Source organism: Rhipicephalus microplus, chromosome 7, assembly GCF_043290135.1.
Source record: "Rhipicephalus microplus isolate Deutch F79 chromosome 7, USDA_Rmic, whole genome shotgun sequence".
NCBI lineage: Eukaryota > Metazoa > Arthropoda > Arachnida > Ixodida > Ixodidae > Rhipicephalus > Rhipicephalus microplus.
The window spans coordinates 36,666,860-36,686,559 of NC_134706.1; the positions used below are offsets into that span (position 1 = coordinate 36,666,860).

At 50.3% G+C, this 19,700-nt stretch overlaps 1 protein-coding gene across 1 annotated transcript; it reads left to right on the forward strand.

Moving 5' to 3' along the window:
* Window positions 1–2,803: 2,803 nt before the first annotated feature.
* Window positions 2,804–10,729, forward strand: LOC119179261 (E3 ubiquitin-protein ligase Siah1-like). The gene is made up of 4 exons (XM_037430331.2): window positions 2,804–3,023; window positions 4,651–4,783; window positions 7,314–7,420; window positions 10,335–10,729. The coding sequence occupies exons 1-4, from the start codon at window positions 2,825–2,827 to the stop codon at window positions 10,727–10,729; spliced, it is 834 nt and encodes a 277-aa protein (XP_037286228.1). The 5' UTR covers window positions 2,804–2,824.
* Window positions 10,730–19,700: the final 8,971 nt, after the last annotated feature.

Here is a 19,700-nt window from a genome sequence, read left to right on the forward strand (position 1 = left end):
ATGGCGCGTCTGAAAACACAGATAATTCCACCTGCGCGCGAGCGCAGTCAATTACGGCGTGGTGGCGTGACAAAAAATCCCATCCAAGTATCATGTCGTGGGCACAAGTGGCCAACACGAGAAACTCGATGTGGTACAGGACGTCTTGAATGTTTACTCTCGCCGTGCATGCTCCGACTGGTCGAATAGGTTGCGTGCTCGCGGTATTCAGCAATACGTCGGAAGGTGGCGTCGTTACTTTTCGTATCGAACGGCAGAGTTTCTGACTCATCACAGATACGGCGGCACCCGTATCAACAAGCGCAAGAGTTCGTATACCTTCAACAAACACTTCCAGAACGTTTGTGGGGGACGGGCGAGGACTTGTACAATGCGCCGATTTCGCAGCTCGTGCCTCCGGAGCTGCGGCAGTCAGTTTTCCGTCTCTACAGGGTTCGGTCGGCGACGCAGAGGGGACGGAGAACGGTAGCGGCGTGGTGAGGATGAGCGACGGGGACCGAATGATCGGTAGTCGGCAGCAGGGCGGTGGTCTAGTTCGGTTGGTGACAGGTCGCGTTCCACTGATTGTCGGTCGCATTGACGTGGCAGTTCTCGTTGCGCGTTGTACGGGGCCGGTAAAGAGTAGTCAGGGTACCTCGGAGGTGCAGCCGGACCCGTTGCGAAGCGCCGGCGACAGAAGCGCGCCACGTGACCTGGATATCCGCATGCGTAACAGATCGGGCGATTGTCAACTGTGCGCCAAGGGTTTCCGTTATAGCGCTGTTGTGTTGCTGGAAATGGCGTCGTTGATACTCGTACAGGCTGGGGAGTCGGCCCAAGCGGAAGTCGTGGTGGAGTAGCAGCAACAGCAGCATAAGTCAATGGCGCGGTGACGGGTGCTGTCTGAGAGACGGACGGCAATGCCTCAGAGACCTGCGCCTGTATTACCTGCCTGATGGCGGGCGCGAGACGCTCAGAAGAGGGTTCCGTTGCCGGTAGATACGACAGGCACGAAAGTTGTCGGGCCACCTCCTCGCGCACATATCGTTTGATTTCGGACATTATTGCGCTGTGGTCTCCACCCAGGCTCAATGCCGCGAGAGTTTCATCGGTAGCCGCTGGACGCCGTGTCATGACTCGTTGTTTGCGCAACTCCTCGAAGCTCTGGCAAAGAGTGGCGAGTTCGGACACGGTACGTGGGCCCTTGACCAGCAGCATCTGGAAGGCGTCGTCGTCTATCCCCTTCAAAATATGTTTGATCTTGTCTGCCTCAATCATTGAAGGGTCAAGGCGCTTGCACAAGTCGAGCACATCCTCGATGTAGCTTGTGAAGCCTTCTCCTTGAAGCTGTGCGTGTCCCCGTAGGCGCTGTTCGGCACGGAGCTTGCGTACCTCGGGGCGACCGAACACATCGGCAATGCGTAGCTTAAAGGCACCCCAAGTGGCAGATTCCGACTGGTGGTTGTTAAACCAGAGACTAGCCACCTCTTTCAGGTAGAAGGGTACATATTGCAGCTTCGAAGGGTCGTCCCACTTGTTGCTTGCGCCTACCTTTTCAAATGTCGACAGCCAATCTTCGACGTCTTGCTCATCAGTACCGTCGAAAAAAGGTGGATCGCGTACGCGTAGCGCAGTGGGAACGATGACCATCGGAGGCTGGGTCGTACCTTGCTGGATGGTTTCTTCAGCCATGTCTGGGATGGCAGGTAGTTTCCGGTTGCGGAGTTCCAGGTTGAGTTACCCCGCACCTCCACCACTCTGGAACGGGGTTTATTGGCACAAGCAGTGCTTGCACAGCAGGTCTATTGATGCGGGAACCGGGCGGCAGGAACCGACGCAGGATACACAACGCTCGGGGCAACAGCTCGCGCTCGGCTCCTCTTCCTCAAGGCGTGACCCACTGCGGCACATATTTTTCTTCCTCTCTACATTATATTAATATTATTATTATTATTATTATTATTATTATTATTATTATTATTATTATTATTATTATTATTATTATTATAAAAAGCGCGACGTCAGAAGGCCTGGTCTGATGTACAGTATACTCATGGATTGAAATTTAGTTGAGACATCAATTTTATTTTTCAGTATAAGGATCGTTATATGCCTGATGGCTCCAAAGAACTACGTCACATTGCGACGAATCTGGTCTCTAAAGGAAATGTTGGCTCTGGTCTATCTGTTAGAGTAGAAATCGTACCGATGCTGCCCCAACGGCAGCATCGGTACGACGGTGAAAATGAAAGTAAGCGCGTATACTTGAGAATTAACTGTCCTGTTTCAATCCGTGAGTGCTGTATAACACTCGGATGCATCCACTTATTTGACTACGTTGCTTTTAGTGCATCCGTGTTGGGCCATTTCACAACTTAAGAGCTGGTAAGATGTGAGGACATGAGCGGCGTGCTGGCCTGGCGTGGATCACTTCCTGATAAAAATATTTGTTTAGCGTTGACGCTTTTTATTTTAGTGACGACGTATAGGCGGTGATTTTTCTATGAAAACGTTGGTTTGGGAGTCCGGCGCCAGTCGTTTTGTGTGCATTCCTTTTAGGTCCTCGTTCTTTCGCACTGGTTCCGGATCTTAGTTCCGTTTCAGAAGCGTGATGAAACACAAACTTAACCCATCTTATACACAATGGCACACTCGAAAGACAACGTGTTAACGCCCCGCCAAACACTTGAGTCAAGGATCAGGAACGCCTCCGAAATTTCTTTCGCTGTGTTGCATGATAACATTATAATATGGTTCGGAAACTGATGTGCGCGATCGGCCTTCGTTACGAATCTTGGTGCGTTGTTACGCAGTATTCCTTCAGGTCCAACCAGCGGCTGAAGTCATGGCCTCCGTGACCAGCGTTTTCGACCCGCCCCGAGCTCAGACGACGACGTCCGTCTCGCAAATGTCCAGCCTGCTCGAGTGCCCCGTCTGCAAAAATTACGCGCTGCCTCCCATCATGCAGTGCGAGAACGGTCATCACCTGTGCGCCCCCTGCCGAAAGAACGTGACCATGTGTCCGGTGTGCCGTGCTCCCAAAGGTGAGTGGAGGCATATTTCAAGCGCAATTGTTATGCCTTTCATAACAGTATTGGGGGCAAACACAATACAACAGACAAGTGAAAGACACTTGTCTGCTGTCTTGCGTTTGCGCTCAATACCATTATGAACGACATGTTCCAACTCGCTCGACAAGCAACGTTGTTGAGTAATTATGCCCATGCATAAATGAATATTTAATGCATAAATAAGACCTGTAGTTATTTGAAACAAGTCTTTTAAAATGCGAAAACCTCATCAAACGCAAAAATTCACCTATGGCGTCGGCGGCATCAACAACAGTGATGTCGAAACTCACCACTTGATGTCGTCCCGGTATGACGCCATAGTGACGTCACAGTGAGTTCGCTACTTGGACTGGCTGATCTTGCATTCTTAAAGAAACATACTTTCTTTGTGCGCAGAACTTTTCGGAAAGACAGTTCAGATATTACAGAGTGGACCGACTTATCTGATTTTTTTTTGTCGAAAGGTTCTGCACCCAAAAATGTTTATTCCCTTTAGAAAGACGCCACAGATTGCCAAAACTTGTGGCGTGGTGATGACGTAATCACACGACATCGTCGCTTGGGCATAGGCTGGCCGAGCACGGAGGCCAAGCGAAACTAGGTTAGGCGTGGAAACTTGCAAAGCCTCTAATCCTGGAGGCAGTGCAGAATTATCCCAGTTGAAGTAAGCTTTCGGCAGGTGGTGGTGGAGGATCAAAACATCGACTGAGAAGAAAAGGAATGTGGCTGTCGCCTTCGACAAGAACAATGTGATTATTTTAGCGTACCTTCTTTATTTTTGTCTTTATCTTTATTCACTGCAAATTTGCGTTTAAGTAATACGTTGAAAGCAGTTCTGACAGCGGTGCACACAACCGCAGACTTCCTCAACGCCTCTCTTCTTTTAGAAGGTTCCCGCCATTCTTTTCAATCACTCGATCAAAAATTTTTATTCACAGCACGATGTGCATGATAAGGATAGGCAGGAGGCCCCACAGTATAAAGTGAAATAGAATATCCTACGCAATTTAGACACAAATATTTAAATAGCATTGACAGTAGCAAAATTAGTAAGATTACAAAATTATCAATATATCGATAAAACGAAGCGACGACGTTATCAACTATATGTAATCGATAATCGTCATCGGTAGTGTGTCATGGGTTCCGTGAGAGCTAACGGTTTATCGACAAGGCTCCTTTGTCGACTAATTTTGTTTGTATTTGCTGATTTTCACTAATGTTGGCTAAATTTGGTTAAGCGATGGTGGAAACTGTCGTATATTGACTGTATCATAAGTGAAATCTGACAGATAATGAAGCCAGGAAAGGTATATTGGACCCATATTGTATTATTTTAACTGTATTGTAGTAACTTTGACACTAATTTGAAGAAAATAAAAAGCACGCCGTAGACAAGCATATCCGTCGTATACAAAAGGGGAAGCAAACATTACAAACACAAGGGAAACATAGGTCAATCGATGCTCCGCAGATCGTAGGGACTTGACTTGGGGTGCAGCTGGTTTTGAGTTTTTGTAGTTGAGGCTCTATAATTAAAGAACACAGAACGTGCCCAACGTATCTTAGATTCACCCGTGCACTGTTATTTTGCGTTCAGGGAACAACAGAAACTTGGCGCTGGAAAAGCTGGCCGAATCCACGTTGTTTCCCTGCAAGTATCGCTCCAAGGGTTGCACGACGTCTCTGCTGATCGCTGAAAAGAAGAGGCATGAAAGTTCCTGCGAGCGCGGGTAAGCAGTCGCGTCGCAGTTCATCTTTTAAGGCCTGACTCCACCTATCCGTCGCAGCGCGTCGGCGCGCTTCCATTGGACGTGGTGTGGAGCACTTTCCCATACGGAGAGAGAGAGAGAGCTTGCGGCTTCGCGTAGCCACGCACCCACATTCCCGCGTGTCGCCGCGTAAAGAAGTCTCGCCTTGACGCGCTGCGAGGGATACGTGGGGTCAAGCCTTCAGAGCGCAGTGATGCACGGCGGCGCCACAGTAGCGTGCGCCGTCGTGCGTCGGCTGTTGTGGAACACGCCCACCTTCCGTGGTCTCCCGGTTAGCGAGGCAGTCGCTCGACTCTCCATCTGAGGCTGTTGGTGTGAAATGGGTTGCGGGAACCTGTTCGCACCAGTCACCCTACACACGGCGTTCTCTTTGTGATGTAAACTGTGTACCTGTATATACACAAACTTGGGTCGGCCAGTTCTTTCTGATGAATGCGTTACGCTACTTAGGGTGTACGTGCGTCGTCGGTCGCTGCTGCTAAACAAGCTGCTCGTGCAGGGACTCAACGCCGCTGACGCGAATCTATAGGGGTGAGCCACCGAAGCATAAGCATTTTTTTCACATGATCGCAAATCAAAACGCCTAAACATCTGCGCTCAAAATTATCGCCATGCGTTATCGTAATCGTCGATGAATGTTTTGTTTATCGTAATGGCTATTAACATATTTATTACATTGTATCATTACGATCACCATTCTCATGACGACTTTTTCACCTAACTTATTCGCTAAAGGTGCAGAGATTAAAGTCTGCATAAAGCTTGCAGGAAGTGTGACGCGCCCTAGACACATCATGATACTGCTGAGGTACAGGACAAACATAAACGGACAGAACGTTTGAATAACACTCAAAAACAGAGATGAGCACGTGATTTTTACAATTTGGCAACAACCTTGACGACATGTTTCAGAGAACTTAGAGGTCCAATTATGAATTATGTCACTCTGTAAGCTCATTACTTCATTTATTTAAAAACGTTACTGTGGAGCACGCATTCATATTGTCCTAGTGGACAAGCATCTGTTCTGAAGAGAGCGCGACAAATTTTGATTTGTCGGTCACTTACTTTGTCAGCTCAACTATCACAAGATAAGTGTATTTATAGCATGCATGGTGGATAGACACAGCAGTGGCGATGTTGTTGACACAATCTTGTGGTACTAAATTAAACCAGAAGGAGACACTCTCGTTACTTCGATCAATAATATTTTAACACAAAATTAGTGTATGGCGGGTTCTGCCAAGATCTCAGTGGCGTATTTCCGCCACGGAAACAGAAGCGTACGGAGGAGAAAGAAAATACTATGAGAAAAGTCGTGTCTTTGGGAGTCAAACCTACGACCCCACGATCCGCGACGATAATTTTCCTGGACTCCACAGACCACGCTATTGAGGCACATGCACGGCACTCCACAAACGTGCCTTATATCTCTCGCACATTCTTTCTATGATGATCTCTGATGGTGGGGCTAAGCGGGGCTGACAAGTTCGCTTCTTTATGCCGAGAGGCTGGCCATCGAGCAGCGCCGTGCATTTGCAGAGCATGTGCGATTACGTGCATCGTCTGTCATCGCAATGAGAGGAGTGACGCTTTGTGCCGTCAATAAGCGCACTGTAGACTTAAGGGCGACGGTTGTGTAACGCCTGTTTGCAGGTATGTTAACTTTATTGACTGGGATTTCGACAGTTGCGTGTGCGTAAGCGAGAAAGTATGCCTGGTAAATCGGCAATGCTTGCATATTTCACTAAAATAGTCGGAGAAGGGATTCAAGCTACCGGATGTTTTTATCTGATAAAGATGTGCCACTGTGCGTCAAAGGGGGGGGGGGGGTACCCATGCAACTGGTGATATATCTGCCAAACTGTACTAGGCGTACAAGCTATCATATATGACTATACAGTAGGTATTGTTTGCACCAAAAGACAACGCACAGACGCTGCGCGGTGCCGCCGGCAATCTCGGCACGATTGCGCAGTGCAATTAAATGCACTCAGCGCTCCTGACGGTAGCAGCAAAACGTGAAAGCTGCGCGCTCGTTTTTGCTAACGCACTGCGATAGCACACGAGTGTCGTGGAAAACGAAACGCACTGACACACTGGAGACTCGGTCAATGCGAGCCCACCAGCAGGGCGCCCTGACTCCCGCTTGCGCACGCATCGAAGTACACTATATATCATCGACATGAAGTTGGACCAGTCATGTAGGATGTGTACACGATATTCTGTGGCTCTTACGCAGCTCAAAGACGCTGGAATTAACTTGGCTGGGCCTTAAGAAGTGCCCTATCACGTGAGTCACATGTGCAGCTGCGCAAATGAACGAATTGCTTATAGCTCTTGCGCACTGCTGTACCACGTGTTCTGCCGGTGAAACCGCTCGTTTGCGTTTCCGCGTAAGCGTTCAGTACTTCACTGGCAGCAGAGCTTGAATTGCCTGCACGCGCGCTAACGGGCTTTGCGTGATTGCTTTCTGTGCGCTGGAATCCAGGCCCTGTTGCTGCGTGCTCGGCAGGAAGTCTTGCAAGTGGCGAGGACCGCTGCAGAGGCTCGTGGGACACGTTCTCGGCACGCACGACTTTGTTCCGAGATTACAAGGTGGAGTATCGCACAGACTGTGCGCACATTTACAGCGCCAAGCTCGATAACCTGGTGCGTTGTAATTTATGAAAGCCAACCGCACCGTATTTCACGAGGCTGACAGTTATTGCAGGCTTTAGAGGTCTTCATGCTCGGTATGCGCTGCAGGTTAAGGAAAAATGCCCCCACTTTTCCGAAGGTAATTATGAGGAAATACGAATGCATTTCTTGCGCGGAGAGAGGGTACCGTTGGCGTCAGACATTCGCCTTCACCGACTTCTGCCATCGCCTTCACAGGCCCCCAGCAAGTGAATGGTCGAGAGCGAGGCGCGAGCGGACGGGAGGGTAGCGCAGGGAAGAGCGAGTGAACGGCGAGAGAAGGAGCGGTTAATCACTGCACCTACCCTCTCCTGCACACTCCCGCACCTCATGCTCTGGTTGCTAAGGGCGAGGATAAGCGCGTGCGCCCGCAGCTGTTGCTATGTGAGATGGAGTGAGAGCGGAGAGATAACACCTGCCGGCGCGCGAACACCGCCACGGACAACGCCGGATGCCTGACGTCGTCCGACTAAGAAATGCGTTCACATAAAAAAACAGACGACACAGATTGATGCGCAGTGGTAGTACGAGAAAGAAAGCGAGATAGAACGAATGACTGAGCGAGACAACCTTATTTCGAGATCTTGCTAGTTGTTTGTCCAGGCCAGACCACTTAGATGGAGGACGAAGGGCCCTGTCCTCTGGTAGCCTCTCTGTCATGCTGTGTAGGTTTAAGATCGGTCCTGTACATCAAAGCTAAGCACCGTTTTCCGCCATCGCTCTCAGAGAGGTTCTCTAAGGTCTGCTGTTTGGGACAACCACTTAGTATGTGACTTAATGAACCATCTGCTGCGTGCAAAGCATTCCTTACGTCTATGTAGCTTGCACATGACGTCATGGATGCAGCTTCTTAAGGTATTTGAACTCCACGATAACGGCTTTAAATACAAACAAATGCAGTTATTCTGCTTGAATGTGATAACAGCATGGAAGGGCTGTCTGTGTGTATAAATAACGAAAGAAGCCGCACAGCGATATAAACGAGACATGCATACGTTGCGTCCCCCCCATGCTGGTTTTACAATAGCGCTGTTTCAATGACTCCAACGGAAGCCATCTTTCGAGCATGGTCCACGCTGTAAGAATTATTCTTACACCGATATCTGGGTAGAGCTACGAGAACCCCATATGTATCACATGTAGCAGGAGTAGGATAGTATTTACTTTGCAAATTTGACCTTTCCTCGGCCGGTTTGCAATCTAATATAGGGTGCCGTGGATGAGTTGCTCGAATAATACGAAAAGTTTGCAAAATTTACTTCGCAAGATATTATCGGAGACGAATTTCCTTAACATTGGTCGAGTCTTCAGGAAATTAGCGTGCGCGATATCTCCAACGTCTCATAGAAAAACTGCGCCTGGAACGTCGTTCTTTTTTCAATTGGGAGCCTCCTGCCAGCGCAAAACCTCGGAGGCCGTGCATCCTGCATTTTGTTGTGACCAGCCGACGCTCGCCTTCGTACCTAAGGAGAAGGGAAATTCGGAGGGGAGAGGGCAGCACGTTCGTGGCTCACGTGCCAGGCCTAATTGTTTTAGGAGGCGTTTCTGTAACCGTGGATATGGATATCTCTACATTGTGTACCTTTTTGAGGATGTAAGCGAGAACAAACGATGGAAGAAAGTCGAGGTATTTGAGTCAAATTGACGGGAATACCAAGTCAAGCACAAGAAAACATGGAAGCAGAACCAGACGTGTGTGGTTTTCTTTAAATGCTTTCTCGGGTCTCTGTTTCCTCGCTTCTTTCTCTTTCACAAATATAATTTAATTTCTGAAAGGTATATGCTGCGAGCCTCCCTGAAGCTGGCAAAGTTAAGTTGATTCGATGCCTTTGCATAATTATTTCTTCTGTAGCCGTTAAAGAAATTGCATGGTTCTTGCACCCTTTATTGCGGGACCATTGGCGGGACGTGCTTAACTAACCCCGGTCACCATGCTCATTATTTAGCGTTTCTTGATGAACTGAGTGTATGGGCAGCTTTGTCTGAGAAATCCTGCAAACTGGCCAACCTAATCCATAACCCAACCTGACCGAAACCAACCAATTAGTAAGCCTTGGGTGGTCTGTGAATCAGCCAGATAAGTGGAAAGATATGCCAGCAGTGTGATGACCAACCCACTCTGGACGGATGATCGGTTGGTCAGTCAGGTGCGTTATATGACCATCGACGACCACAGTAACTCCGTGAGGACCCGCCAACTAACAGACGACTAGTGTATCGACCATCCACCCGCACACGGTTGGAAAGTCGGTCGCGGCTAAGTTAATGACGGAGCAGGGTCCACAGTTGGTCTGTACGTCGGACTGACAAACGACCGAACCAACTAGCTTAAAACTAAAAGACACGATATCGCATAGACTCAAAGTAAATCAGACCAGATGGACTAACGAACAAACGACCCAATAATTGGCCGACTGACCGTTTGTCTGCGGCTGATCGAATGGGCAGACAGAGAATTCAACTGGCAACCGACTTGTTTGAAGGCCATCAATACGTCAGCCTGTACTCGGAAAGGTGGTGGGCTTGCTTATGACAATTTTCTACTAACCAACCAAAACTGAACCAATTAACCGGTTTACAAGCAATCTACCGGCTGATAAAACCAACCAGACCACACTTGCAGCCAAGCAAATCAAGCGAAAACCCAAACCGAGTCCTAGTTGAAGTCGATCCAATCAATATAAGATCTGCCAAACGGCCAGGCTTGCAGATTAGGTTGCTATTTATATGATGACTTCGTAATAATACAAGCAGGTAGACCATGCAGGACACATGTAGTCCGTGAACACGCCCTTTAACTAAGTGCTCGTTTTCCGCGCAAATTAACGTACAGGCGAGAACGTGGTCGTGACGGCGACGAACTTCCGGCGCGTCGAGCCCTTCTGTTGGATGGCGCTGCAGACGTGCCTGGGCCGCGACTTCGTCGTTATGCTCAGGAAGAGGAACAACAGGGCCTCGAGCAACCGCTTCTTCGGCGCCGTGCTGCTCATCGGGTCGAGCGAGGAGGCACGACGCTTCCTGTACCGGTTCGAACTGCGCGGCGCCGAACACCGGCTCTCGTGGTCAGCCAGGACCCGGAACCTGCACTCGCAGACCGAGACCGACCGGAGCGGAGACGGCCTGGTGTTGGACATGAGCACAGCCGAGCGCCTATGCAATGGCGCTGACCTCATCATGGACGTCACCATCAGCGTCGCCCCATCCTTGAGCGGTGATAACGTGCTGTAAGAAGGTCGGAGTCATGCAGCCGCGTGCGAAAATTTTCGGAAAACAAAATTAACGTGAAGATTGTACTTGTAAATATTCATTGAAGTATACGTTATTATATGTATGTCGGCGTCGCTGTACCTCAATCTAGTGATTTATTGTGGAACAAAGGCGTAGCCAAAGGTGGCTTATAGAGCACGTGCTTCCCCTGCCCACCTCCGTATTCTGTCTGCCTGCCAAGGGATGCAGAGCACAAAACGACGCACAAAACATCATTAGGACATTTGGGCATAGTAGGTACATATTCATAAAGTAAAAGTAATGCAAACACGCAAAACGGCCCACACAGAACCACAGTTATCTGCTCAGACCCGTTGACGAATCAGGAGCTCTCAAACACTACAGCCGTTTTCAGGTTTATTGCACAAATGGAGAGTATATTTATTAAAGAAAAAAACAGTTAAAGAAGATGGCGTAGAAAACCACAATCAAAACGGAAGTATTTCCTTACATCGCTTCTATAAAATTTGACTTAGCCAAACGACGAGCACAACCGTGTAAATTGTTCCAGGTTTAAACAACTCTCGGGGAAATAACTGTAGCCAAAACATGTGTGCGAAAACAGTGGCGGCGATAACGTTAAAAGTGTTTACACGCGAAGTATAATCGTACCACAATAGACGAATGAATGAATAAATCAATGAACGAATGAATGAATGGAAACAATTGTTTTTTGCATTGCTCTAAAAAACAAGGCTTCGTGCCATTGTGATACATGATTTGATATCATGTTTACTACTAAAAAACGTTGCGTTGATTCGCAACAATTGTGCGGACGTATATGATGTCTGCAACGAGCGAATTATTAGAAAGACAACAAAGTGAGATGCATATGATGTCGACAAGCTAATTATATAAGGAAGACAAACCACAGCATATCCTCGGAGTGAATGGTGAACAGTGGGGTAAAGCGTCCGTCCGTTTAGGCTTCTGCCCGTCCCTCTGTCCACCCGTCCATCCGTCCGTAAGTCCATCTTTTTGTGCTTCCGTTTGTACTCCGTTTGTACGCTCGTCGTTCCTGTCTGTCCATCCGTGCTTCTGTCCGTTCGTCTGTCGGTCCATCCATGCGTCTGTCCGCCCATGCTCCTGTCCGTTCGTACGTCTGTCTATACGTCTATCCGCCTGTGGTTCCGTCCGTTTGTACGTTTGCCCGTCGTTTCTGGCTGTCCGTCTGTACGGGCGCCCATATGTCTGTCCGTCCATCCGTGCGTCAGTCCGTCCGTGCGTCGTAGACGGACAAACGGACGGACGCATGGATGGACGGACAGTCGGATGGACGCATGGACAAACTCACGGACGGATGGACGGAAGCATGGACGGACAGACAGATGGACGGCCGAAGTCACGCACGAACGAACGGACAGACAGATGGACGCATGAACGCACGGACAGTCAGATGAACGGACGGACTCACAGAAGGAAGCGCGGATGATCTCATGGATGGACGGACAGACGGACGCACGCACGGACATATGTAAGCATGGACGCATGGACGGACGGTTGGACAGACGGACGAACGGAAGCATGGACGAAAAGACAGACAGACGAAGGCACGGATGGACTCACGGAAGCATGAACTGACGCATGGACGGACAGATGGATGCTTCGCCCTCCTCATCAACATTCACTCCGTGGATATGGTTTGAAAACCACCAACGCCATTTATTTCATTATTCCCAAGGACATATACACACGATGCCATCTACTGACCAACTCAAACTAGAGGTGGCTACATACTACTACTACTACTACTACTACTACTACTACTACTACTACTACTACTACTACTACTACTGCTACTGCTACTGCTGCTGCTGCTGCTACTGCTACTGCTAATGCTACTGCTGCTGCTACTACTACTACTACTACTACTACTACTACTTGTAGCGGCGAGAGAAGAGAGACGTGAGACGGCGTCGAAGGCGGCCGATGGGGCCGTGCCGATCTCGCCACTTTATTCCAGGCCTGAAGCGGAGCCACGTCGGCTACCAGTGTCCGCCACGCCAGGCGTGTCAGCTCGTTCTCATCCTCGCGCTGCTCGAGCTAGCATCAGCTGCGCGAGGGGCGCGGCACGGTGATTGAGAAATGATGACGGTGATGATGACACTACATACTACTACTAGTACTACTACTACTACTACTACTACTACTACTACTACTACTACTACTACTACTACTACTACTACTACTACTACTACTTGTAGCGACGAGAGAAGAGAGACGTGAGATGACGTCGAAGGCGGCCGATGGGGCCGTGCCGATCTCGCCACTTTATTCCAGGCCTAAAGCGGAGCCGCGGTGGCTGTCCACGTCCAAACCACCAGGCCAGAAGCTCGTTCTAAATCTCGCGCAGCTCGAGCTAGCATCAGCTGCGCGAGAGGCGCGGCGCGGTGATGAAGAAATGATGATGGTGATGATGGCGCTACAGGGCTCCCCCCCTAGCGCTTTGCGCGATTTGAAGGCATATGAAAAAAAGATAGTGATAAAAGCTATATACATGAACGACAATCCATAAAGTGTTCATTTGGAAAGTCCAGGTAGTCAACGTTGATGGGCCATCGGTAAGCGTGTGTCTCCGGTGGGCGACTCTGGGAGAAGTGCAAGGGACGAAGGAGGAAGTGCCGGGTCACTGTGGTAGCCGACAAGCGGGTCTCACGGTGACCTGGTCGGACAGGTCGAGAGTGGACGTGTGTCGCGAGGTCATGACAGGACGGTGGGTAACAATGTTGGCGCTGGGTGCAGAGGACACTATACTGCCGCCTGTCGAGATTAGAGGTCCCGACAGGGCCCCATGATGGTGGTGGTGGTGGTGGTGATGGTGGTCCTGCGCCAGTATCTGCGGCTGGGTGAACGTCGGTATCTGCACCAGGGATTGGTGCTGGTCTGTCTGGAACGCACCCAGTGTGGGCTGGGCCAGCATGGTCTGCGTGGGCAGCATGGCCTGCAGCTGTTGCAGCGTCCGTGGCTGTCCCGGGACTATGGCAAACGAGGGGGGCGACATCATGCGTGGCGGTGCCAGAAAGATGTTGGGCCTTGGCCCCAGGTTCTGTCGGATGACAAGCGTCGGGGTGCCAGGTGGTCCTGGATGTCCCCCATGGGGCCTGGGCCCCGTCTGAGGTCCCAGGGTCAGACCCGTGGCATGGGGTGGCCGCAGGGCCAGCTGGACCCCCTGTATCTGTCCCAGAGAGCTCTGGGTCTGCCCCAGTGCGCCTTGTATCAGAATCGGGCGGTGGCCCAGGCCCGGAATGTACTGGTTCAGCAGGAAAGTGCCCTGTGCAGGTCCAGCCGGAAACATGCCCGGCTGCGCTGCCGCGGGGTTCCAGATGAGCAGCGGACTCCCCATGTTGAGCCCCATCGCGGCTCCGCGCTGCACCGTGGTCGCAGGATGCGGCGCCTGTACAGGCGCGGGCCGCGGTGTGGCCTTGTGCTGGGCCGCCCGGGGAGACTGGGACCGGGTGTTTGCCGCTGCCGAAGGCGTCGTCATGTTCGCGCTGCCTCTCGACAGCTTGGGCAGGATCTGTGGCTGTTTCGGCTGGATGAGCCGGGGGGCACCAGAGGTGCGTGGACTGGGGCTGGCCGAAACCACCTGTGCGACGCCGGGTCTCGACGCAGGTGCCTGCTGCGGCACCACGGGCAGAGGGGCGACGGTGGCAGTTGCTTTGGTGGTTGCCGGTGTCGACGCCGACGATGAGGGCAGGCTCTGGCTCCTTGAAGGCACGGCGCTTGGGCCCGTCGTAGACCACGAAACAGAGACAGCGACAGGGGCGGGGAGCGGGGACGCCAAGGGTGGTCGGCTGCTGGCCGGGGAGGTGCGAGGGGAATGTGGCGAGGCACCCGGCAGGCCATTGCTGGCACCAGTGGCAGGTGGCGGAGCGGCAGGGGGCACCGTCGAGGAGCTGACCAGCAGCTGCGGCGAGGAGGAGGCCGAGACGTCTGAGCTGGTGGTCGCGGAAATGGCGAGGGCCACGGTGTCGCGTGCCGTCGCTTTCGTGGAAAACGTGCAGGTGGCAGGTACGTGTGATGAAGCTCCGCACGGGGGCTCTGAGGGAATGTACCTCGCGGAGGGAAGGTCAGTCGCAGTGGTGGAGTGTTCTACCTCGCGGTCGTGATCAGGTGCAGGAGTGGATGTTTCTGCGACCGGATCAGGTGTAGAAGTAGTCGAAGCCGGGGTACCGAGGTAGCGGTCAATGGAGGGCTGCGAACCGGTTCGTAGCTTGCTCTGCGACGCCGGGGAAACCTGCCTGGTGCGGGTAAACGGAAGCGGACAGTATGTGTTGCCGCTGCGGGCGAGCACCGCAGTGCAGAGGGCATCGTAAGGCTGCGGGCTGGTGCTTGAAGTGGCAGCGAGATGGCGCAACTCTACCGGAAGGGCGTCGAGAAGAATGGCGTGCATCTACAGCTGGTCCGTGACGCCATTCAGCGCCAGAACGGCATCGAGCTGCATGAACCATACCTTGGGGTAGGTCGATTGGAACGGTGGCACTGGCGGGCAGAGTTGCGGGAACATGGCCGCGCGCCGCTCGGCGAAGGGCGTGTTCTCCGGGTCACCAATGTAGCGACGAGAGAAGAGAGACGTGAGATGACGTCGAAGGCGGCCGATGGGGCCATGCCGATCTCGCCACTTTATTCCAGGAGCCGCGGTGGCTGTCCACGTCCAAACTACCAGGCCAGAAGCTCGTTCTAAACCTCGCGCAGCTCGAGCTAGCATCAGCTGCGCGAGAGGCGCGGCGCGGTGATGAAGAAATGATGATGGTGATGATGGCGCTACATACTACTACTACTACTACTACTACTACTACTACTACTACTACTACTACTACAGAGGAGTGAACGACCCAATGCCTAACTAAGGAGCTTTGTCTCTAAAATAAATGGGCTGGAACAGGTGAAATAAAAAAATAGCCTCCACCGTATTTTCATATCTAAATAGGGATAACGGTGCAGAGAAAATACAAAATGGTGTGAAGTGGCCTATGGTAATGACTAAAAATGGCAGCATATCCACGGAGTGAATGATGGAGAGTGGGGCGAAGAATTCGTCCGTCCATTCGTTCTTGCTTCCGTCCATCCATGCGTCCGTCAGTGTGACAACCAATGTGTCCATCAGCCAGTCCGTGCGTGCGTCTGTTCGTGCGTCCGTCTTTGCGTTCGTCCATGCAGCCGCCCCTGCGTCCGTTCATGCGTCCATCCATGCATCCGTCTATGTGTCCGTTCGTCCATCTATTTACCACTCCAAGTACCACCATCTCGCATCTTTTCATCATATATTCCCCATATAGAAGCACTGCCAACCAGCGGACATTCCAAGGACTAAACGAGAGGTGGCACACGCACACTTTCTTACGGCTTGCGCTTCGGGTCGACTTCCCACCTTTAACCACCTCGAGTTCATGGTATATACTAGTTCACTCTATCATGGCACTGCGGCCGAAGGCTCGCTAAGCCTTTCGAAAACCAAGGAGGTTACGCCCAGCGAGTATGACGTAGCAAGCTTTTTCAGTCAGATAGTGCTCAATGTACCTGCCAATGGCTGCTAATGGGAAATGAGAGGCGGAGAATTCGGCTTTTACATTCTTACGGCTTGCGCTTCGTATTTACTTCCAATTTTTAACCACCTCGAGTTCATTCATGGTATATACAAGTTCATTGTATTCATGGCACTGCGGCTCAACGCTCGCTAAACCTTTCTAAAGCTAAGGAGATTACACCCAGCTAGTATAACGTAGCAACCCTTTCTTGTCAGATAGTGCTCAATGTACATGCCAATGGCTGCTAATGGTAATCGCAGCCTGCGCGTTAACTAAAAGCTGAATGCTCCTTTCTTTCATTCCCCATTAGCAGCCATTGACATGTACATTGAGCACTATTTTTCTATTTTTCAACAACGCACAGAAGAAGTCTCTCACCGGCACCACCTTGAAGGTCAAAATGTTATACTTGTTACATACTACGAGGGACGAACGGGTGCCGCTATAAGGAGTTTCGCCCCTAAAAAGAAAATACCAAAATGCTCGAGGAGTGGTTGCCATATTTATTCCACTGCTCGCGCGAATGAATTCCGACAGCTTGGTTGCTAACAGGGCGCAACAACCTTGCGACATTCAAGGAATGTTGATTGATATGTGGGGTTTAACATCCCAAAAACACCATATGATTATGAGAGACACCGTAGTAGAGGGCTTCAGAAATTTCGATGACTAGGGGTTCTTTAGCGTGCGCCCAAATCTGAGCACACATGCCTGCATCATTTTCGCCTCCATCGAAAATGCAGCCCCCGCAGCCGGGATGCGATCCCGCGACCTGCGGGTCAGCACAGAGTACCTTAGCCACTATACCAGCGTGGCGGGGCCATACAAGGAATGTTACGAAGACCAAATAACCGAAGTTGCAGTATGATCATGGAGGCCGGCTTTTTGTTACAGGCGAAGCGCACTAATTGCACATGTCGACGCGGACGCAAGGGCGACAATCACCAGGTTTTCTTCTGTAGAAGCCGGTGATGCAGACGCATGTGAGACCCGAAGGAAAACGGCATTGTGACGGCCTCTGTTGATTGGCGTTCATACCGTCACTTCCGCAGTAAGCTTCGTGGGTATTGCGTTTGCCACTACACCTTGCTTCCTGGTTCGGCCCACAACCGTAAGCATGTGCTGTACAAAAAAGAAAGAAAGAAATACGGGGAGGTTAACGAGAATATTCGCATCGGTTATTGAATTGAAAATTATGTTACATGATTCATGTTGGCACTGCGAAAACAGTTGTCCAAACCATGTACAGTACCACCCGCTGTTAAAGGGAACACTCTGATTAGCACCTGTCATAAACCGGGCCTCATAACTGCAAATATAGCGTGTGAATATCGTTCGTGCACGCAATTAGTTGAAAACAGTCAGTCAGCAGTAGTCTTATGCAAATCTAAGCTCCTATGCTTTTGCCACAGAGTGAAATCCAGACATTCTGCGCACGAAAGTGTTCTCTCTACCTGTGAACCCGTGTGTAAACATGCATTTCTTGCCTTGTTGAGTAAGTATCTTAACTATGCTGGCTACTTACGCCACGTGGAGGTCGTTTCAAATGCAACGAAGGCAACCGCAGCGAACAACAGTACTATCTGCTCTTTATGGCCGCGACGTGACATGTGTGAACTTCGGTAACCATAAATAATGTTTTCGCAAGTTTGCGCTGTATTTCTAAGAATATGTGCTATTCGATTCTTCGGAAGAAGAAAAATGATCGCATTGTTGTAACAGACCAGCTGGGAACCTTTGCTCGCAGCATGTGTGCATGGCATTGTGGTAAAAGTGCGTTTTGCACGTAAAAAGAATTAACATCATTCACAAATGCTGGCCGTATAAGGTGCCTATATGAACTGGACAATAAAAAGAAAAGAAATATCTTTTGCAACAGTAAATCACCATTTTACAATACCAAAATAACTGCTGTTGCCGCTTGAAGCTCGCTTTGTAAGCGAAATATTGTGTAAACAATAAAGTGGCTTTGTCCGAGAGACAAAGCTCCGTCTACATTCTCTCTCTGTATATATATATATATATATATATATATATATATATATATATATATATATATATATATATATATATATATATATATATATATATATATATATATATATATATTATGAGCGCATTATGACTGTGACATGTAGTCATGTTGTCACATCACACGCTTGTCATGATTTTCAAGTTAGGGTCTGTCACTTGTACTCGCCATGCAGTCATGTCATACCATACCAGTTTTGCATTGTGTCATGAGAATGAAACCTCCACAAGAGCAGCAAGACCATGAAATGTATATGATAAGTCATGACATTCATGGCATATATTTTATAATTTTCATGTTATGAATAATCACTTACGCTCGTCACACAGTCATGTTACGCCATGCCAATTTTGTTGTCGATATCATTAGCGAAATGGCCAGGAGAGCTAAATGTCGTAGGCGGCTAGATAGATAGATAGAGAGATAGATAGATTGATAGATAGATAGATTGATTGATAGATAGATAGATATGTAGCGTCATCATCATCACCATTCATCATCATCGTCATTTTTCTAGCCACCGCGCTGTGCCTCTCGTGCAGCTGATGCGACAGCTCGAGGCGCGAGCTGTGGAGATCGAGTTCTCGTGCCTGGTAGTTTGGACGTGGCAGCCGCCGCCGCTCCGCTTCGGCAATCGCCCTGGATAATAAAGTGGCGAGAGAACGACACGAACACGTTGGCCGCCGTCCCGTGTTCCTCTCTCGCTACATTGGTGACCACGGACACACGAACAAGCGACTGGCGCTGCCCTACTGCCACCGAGCTACGTGGCCATGCTCCAGTAAGCACAAGCCTGGCAGCCTCAATTCGACCCGCCACTGCCCCCGTTCCGGACCTCTCGCCTAGAGTCGTGGTTCGAGGAGTTTGCGGCGGCCTGGTATCACAACGGCATCTGGATCCAAGAGCTCATGTACGAGGTCTTGTCTTGTCTTGTCTCCTAGGGGATCTTGACTCATACCCACATGGGGGATTGGCCACACTGGTATTAGAATACCATCTTCCACATGACCTCAAACACCACCTCACATACTTCTCCTAGAGCCCTCGCCCGTACGATCACTTGCGAGATGCCGTGCTCAAGTTTTACGGCTTTAAACATGCTCCTCCTCCCAAAAATGACACAACTGCACCTAGCTCATCACATTCCAGGATGCCTCTCGCCCCACAGCCAGTCCCAACCATTCCCCTGCCGGCAACTGGCCACATAGATTCGACACCGGCCGCTGCACCGTGCACCGTCGCATTCGCTGCAGAGACTTGGTCAGCTGAACTGTCTGTCCCGGGCGATTCGACGACCTCAGCTGGGCCAGCTGACCTTCCTGCAGACTCCTCGCCTGTCCCGGAACCTGTGGAGGCCCACGACACCACTCAC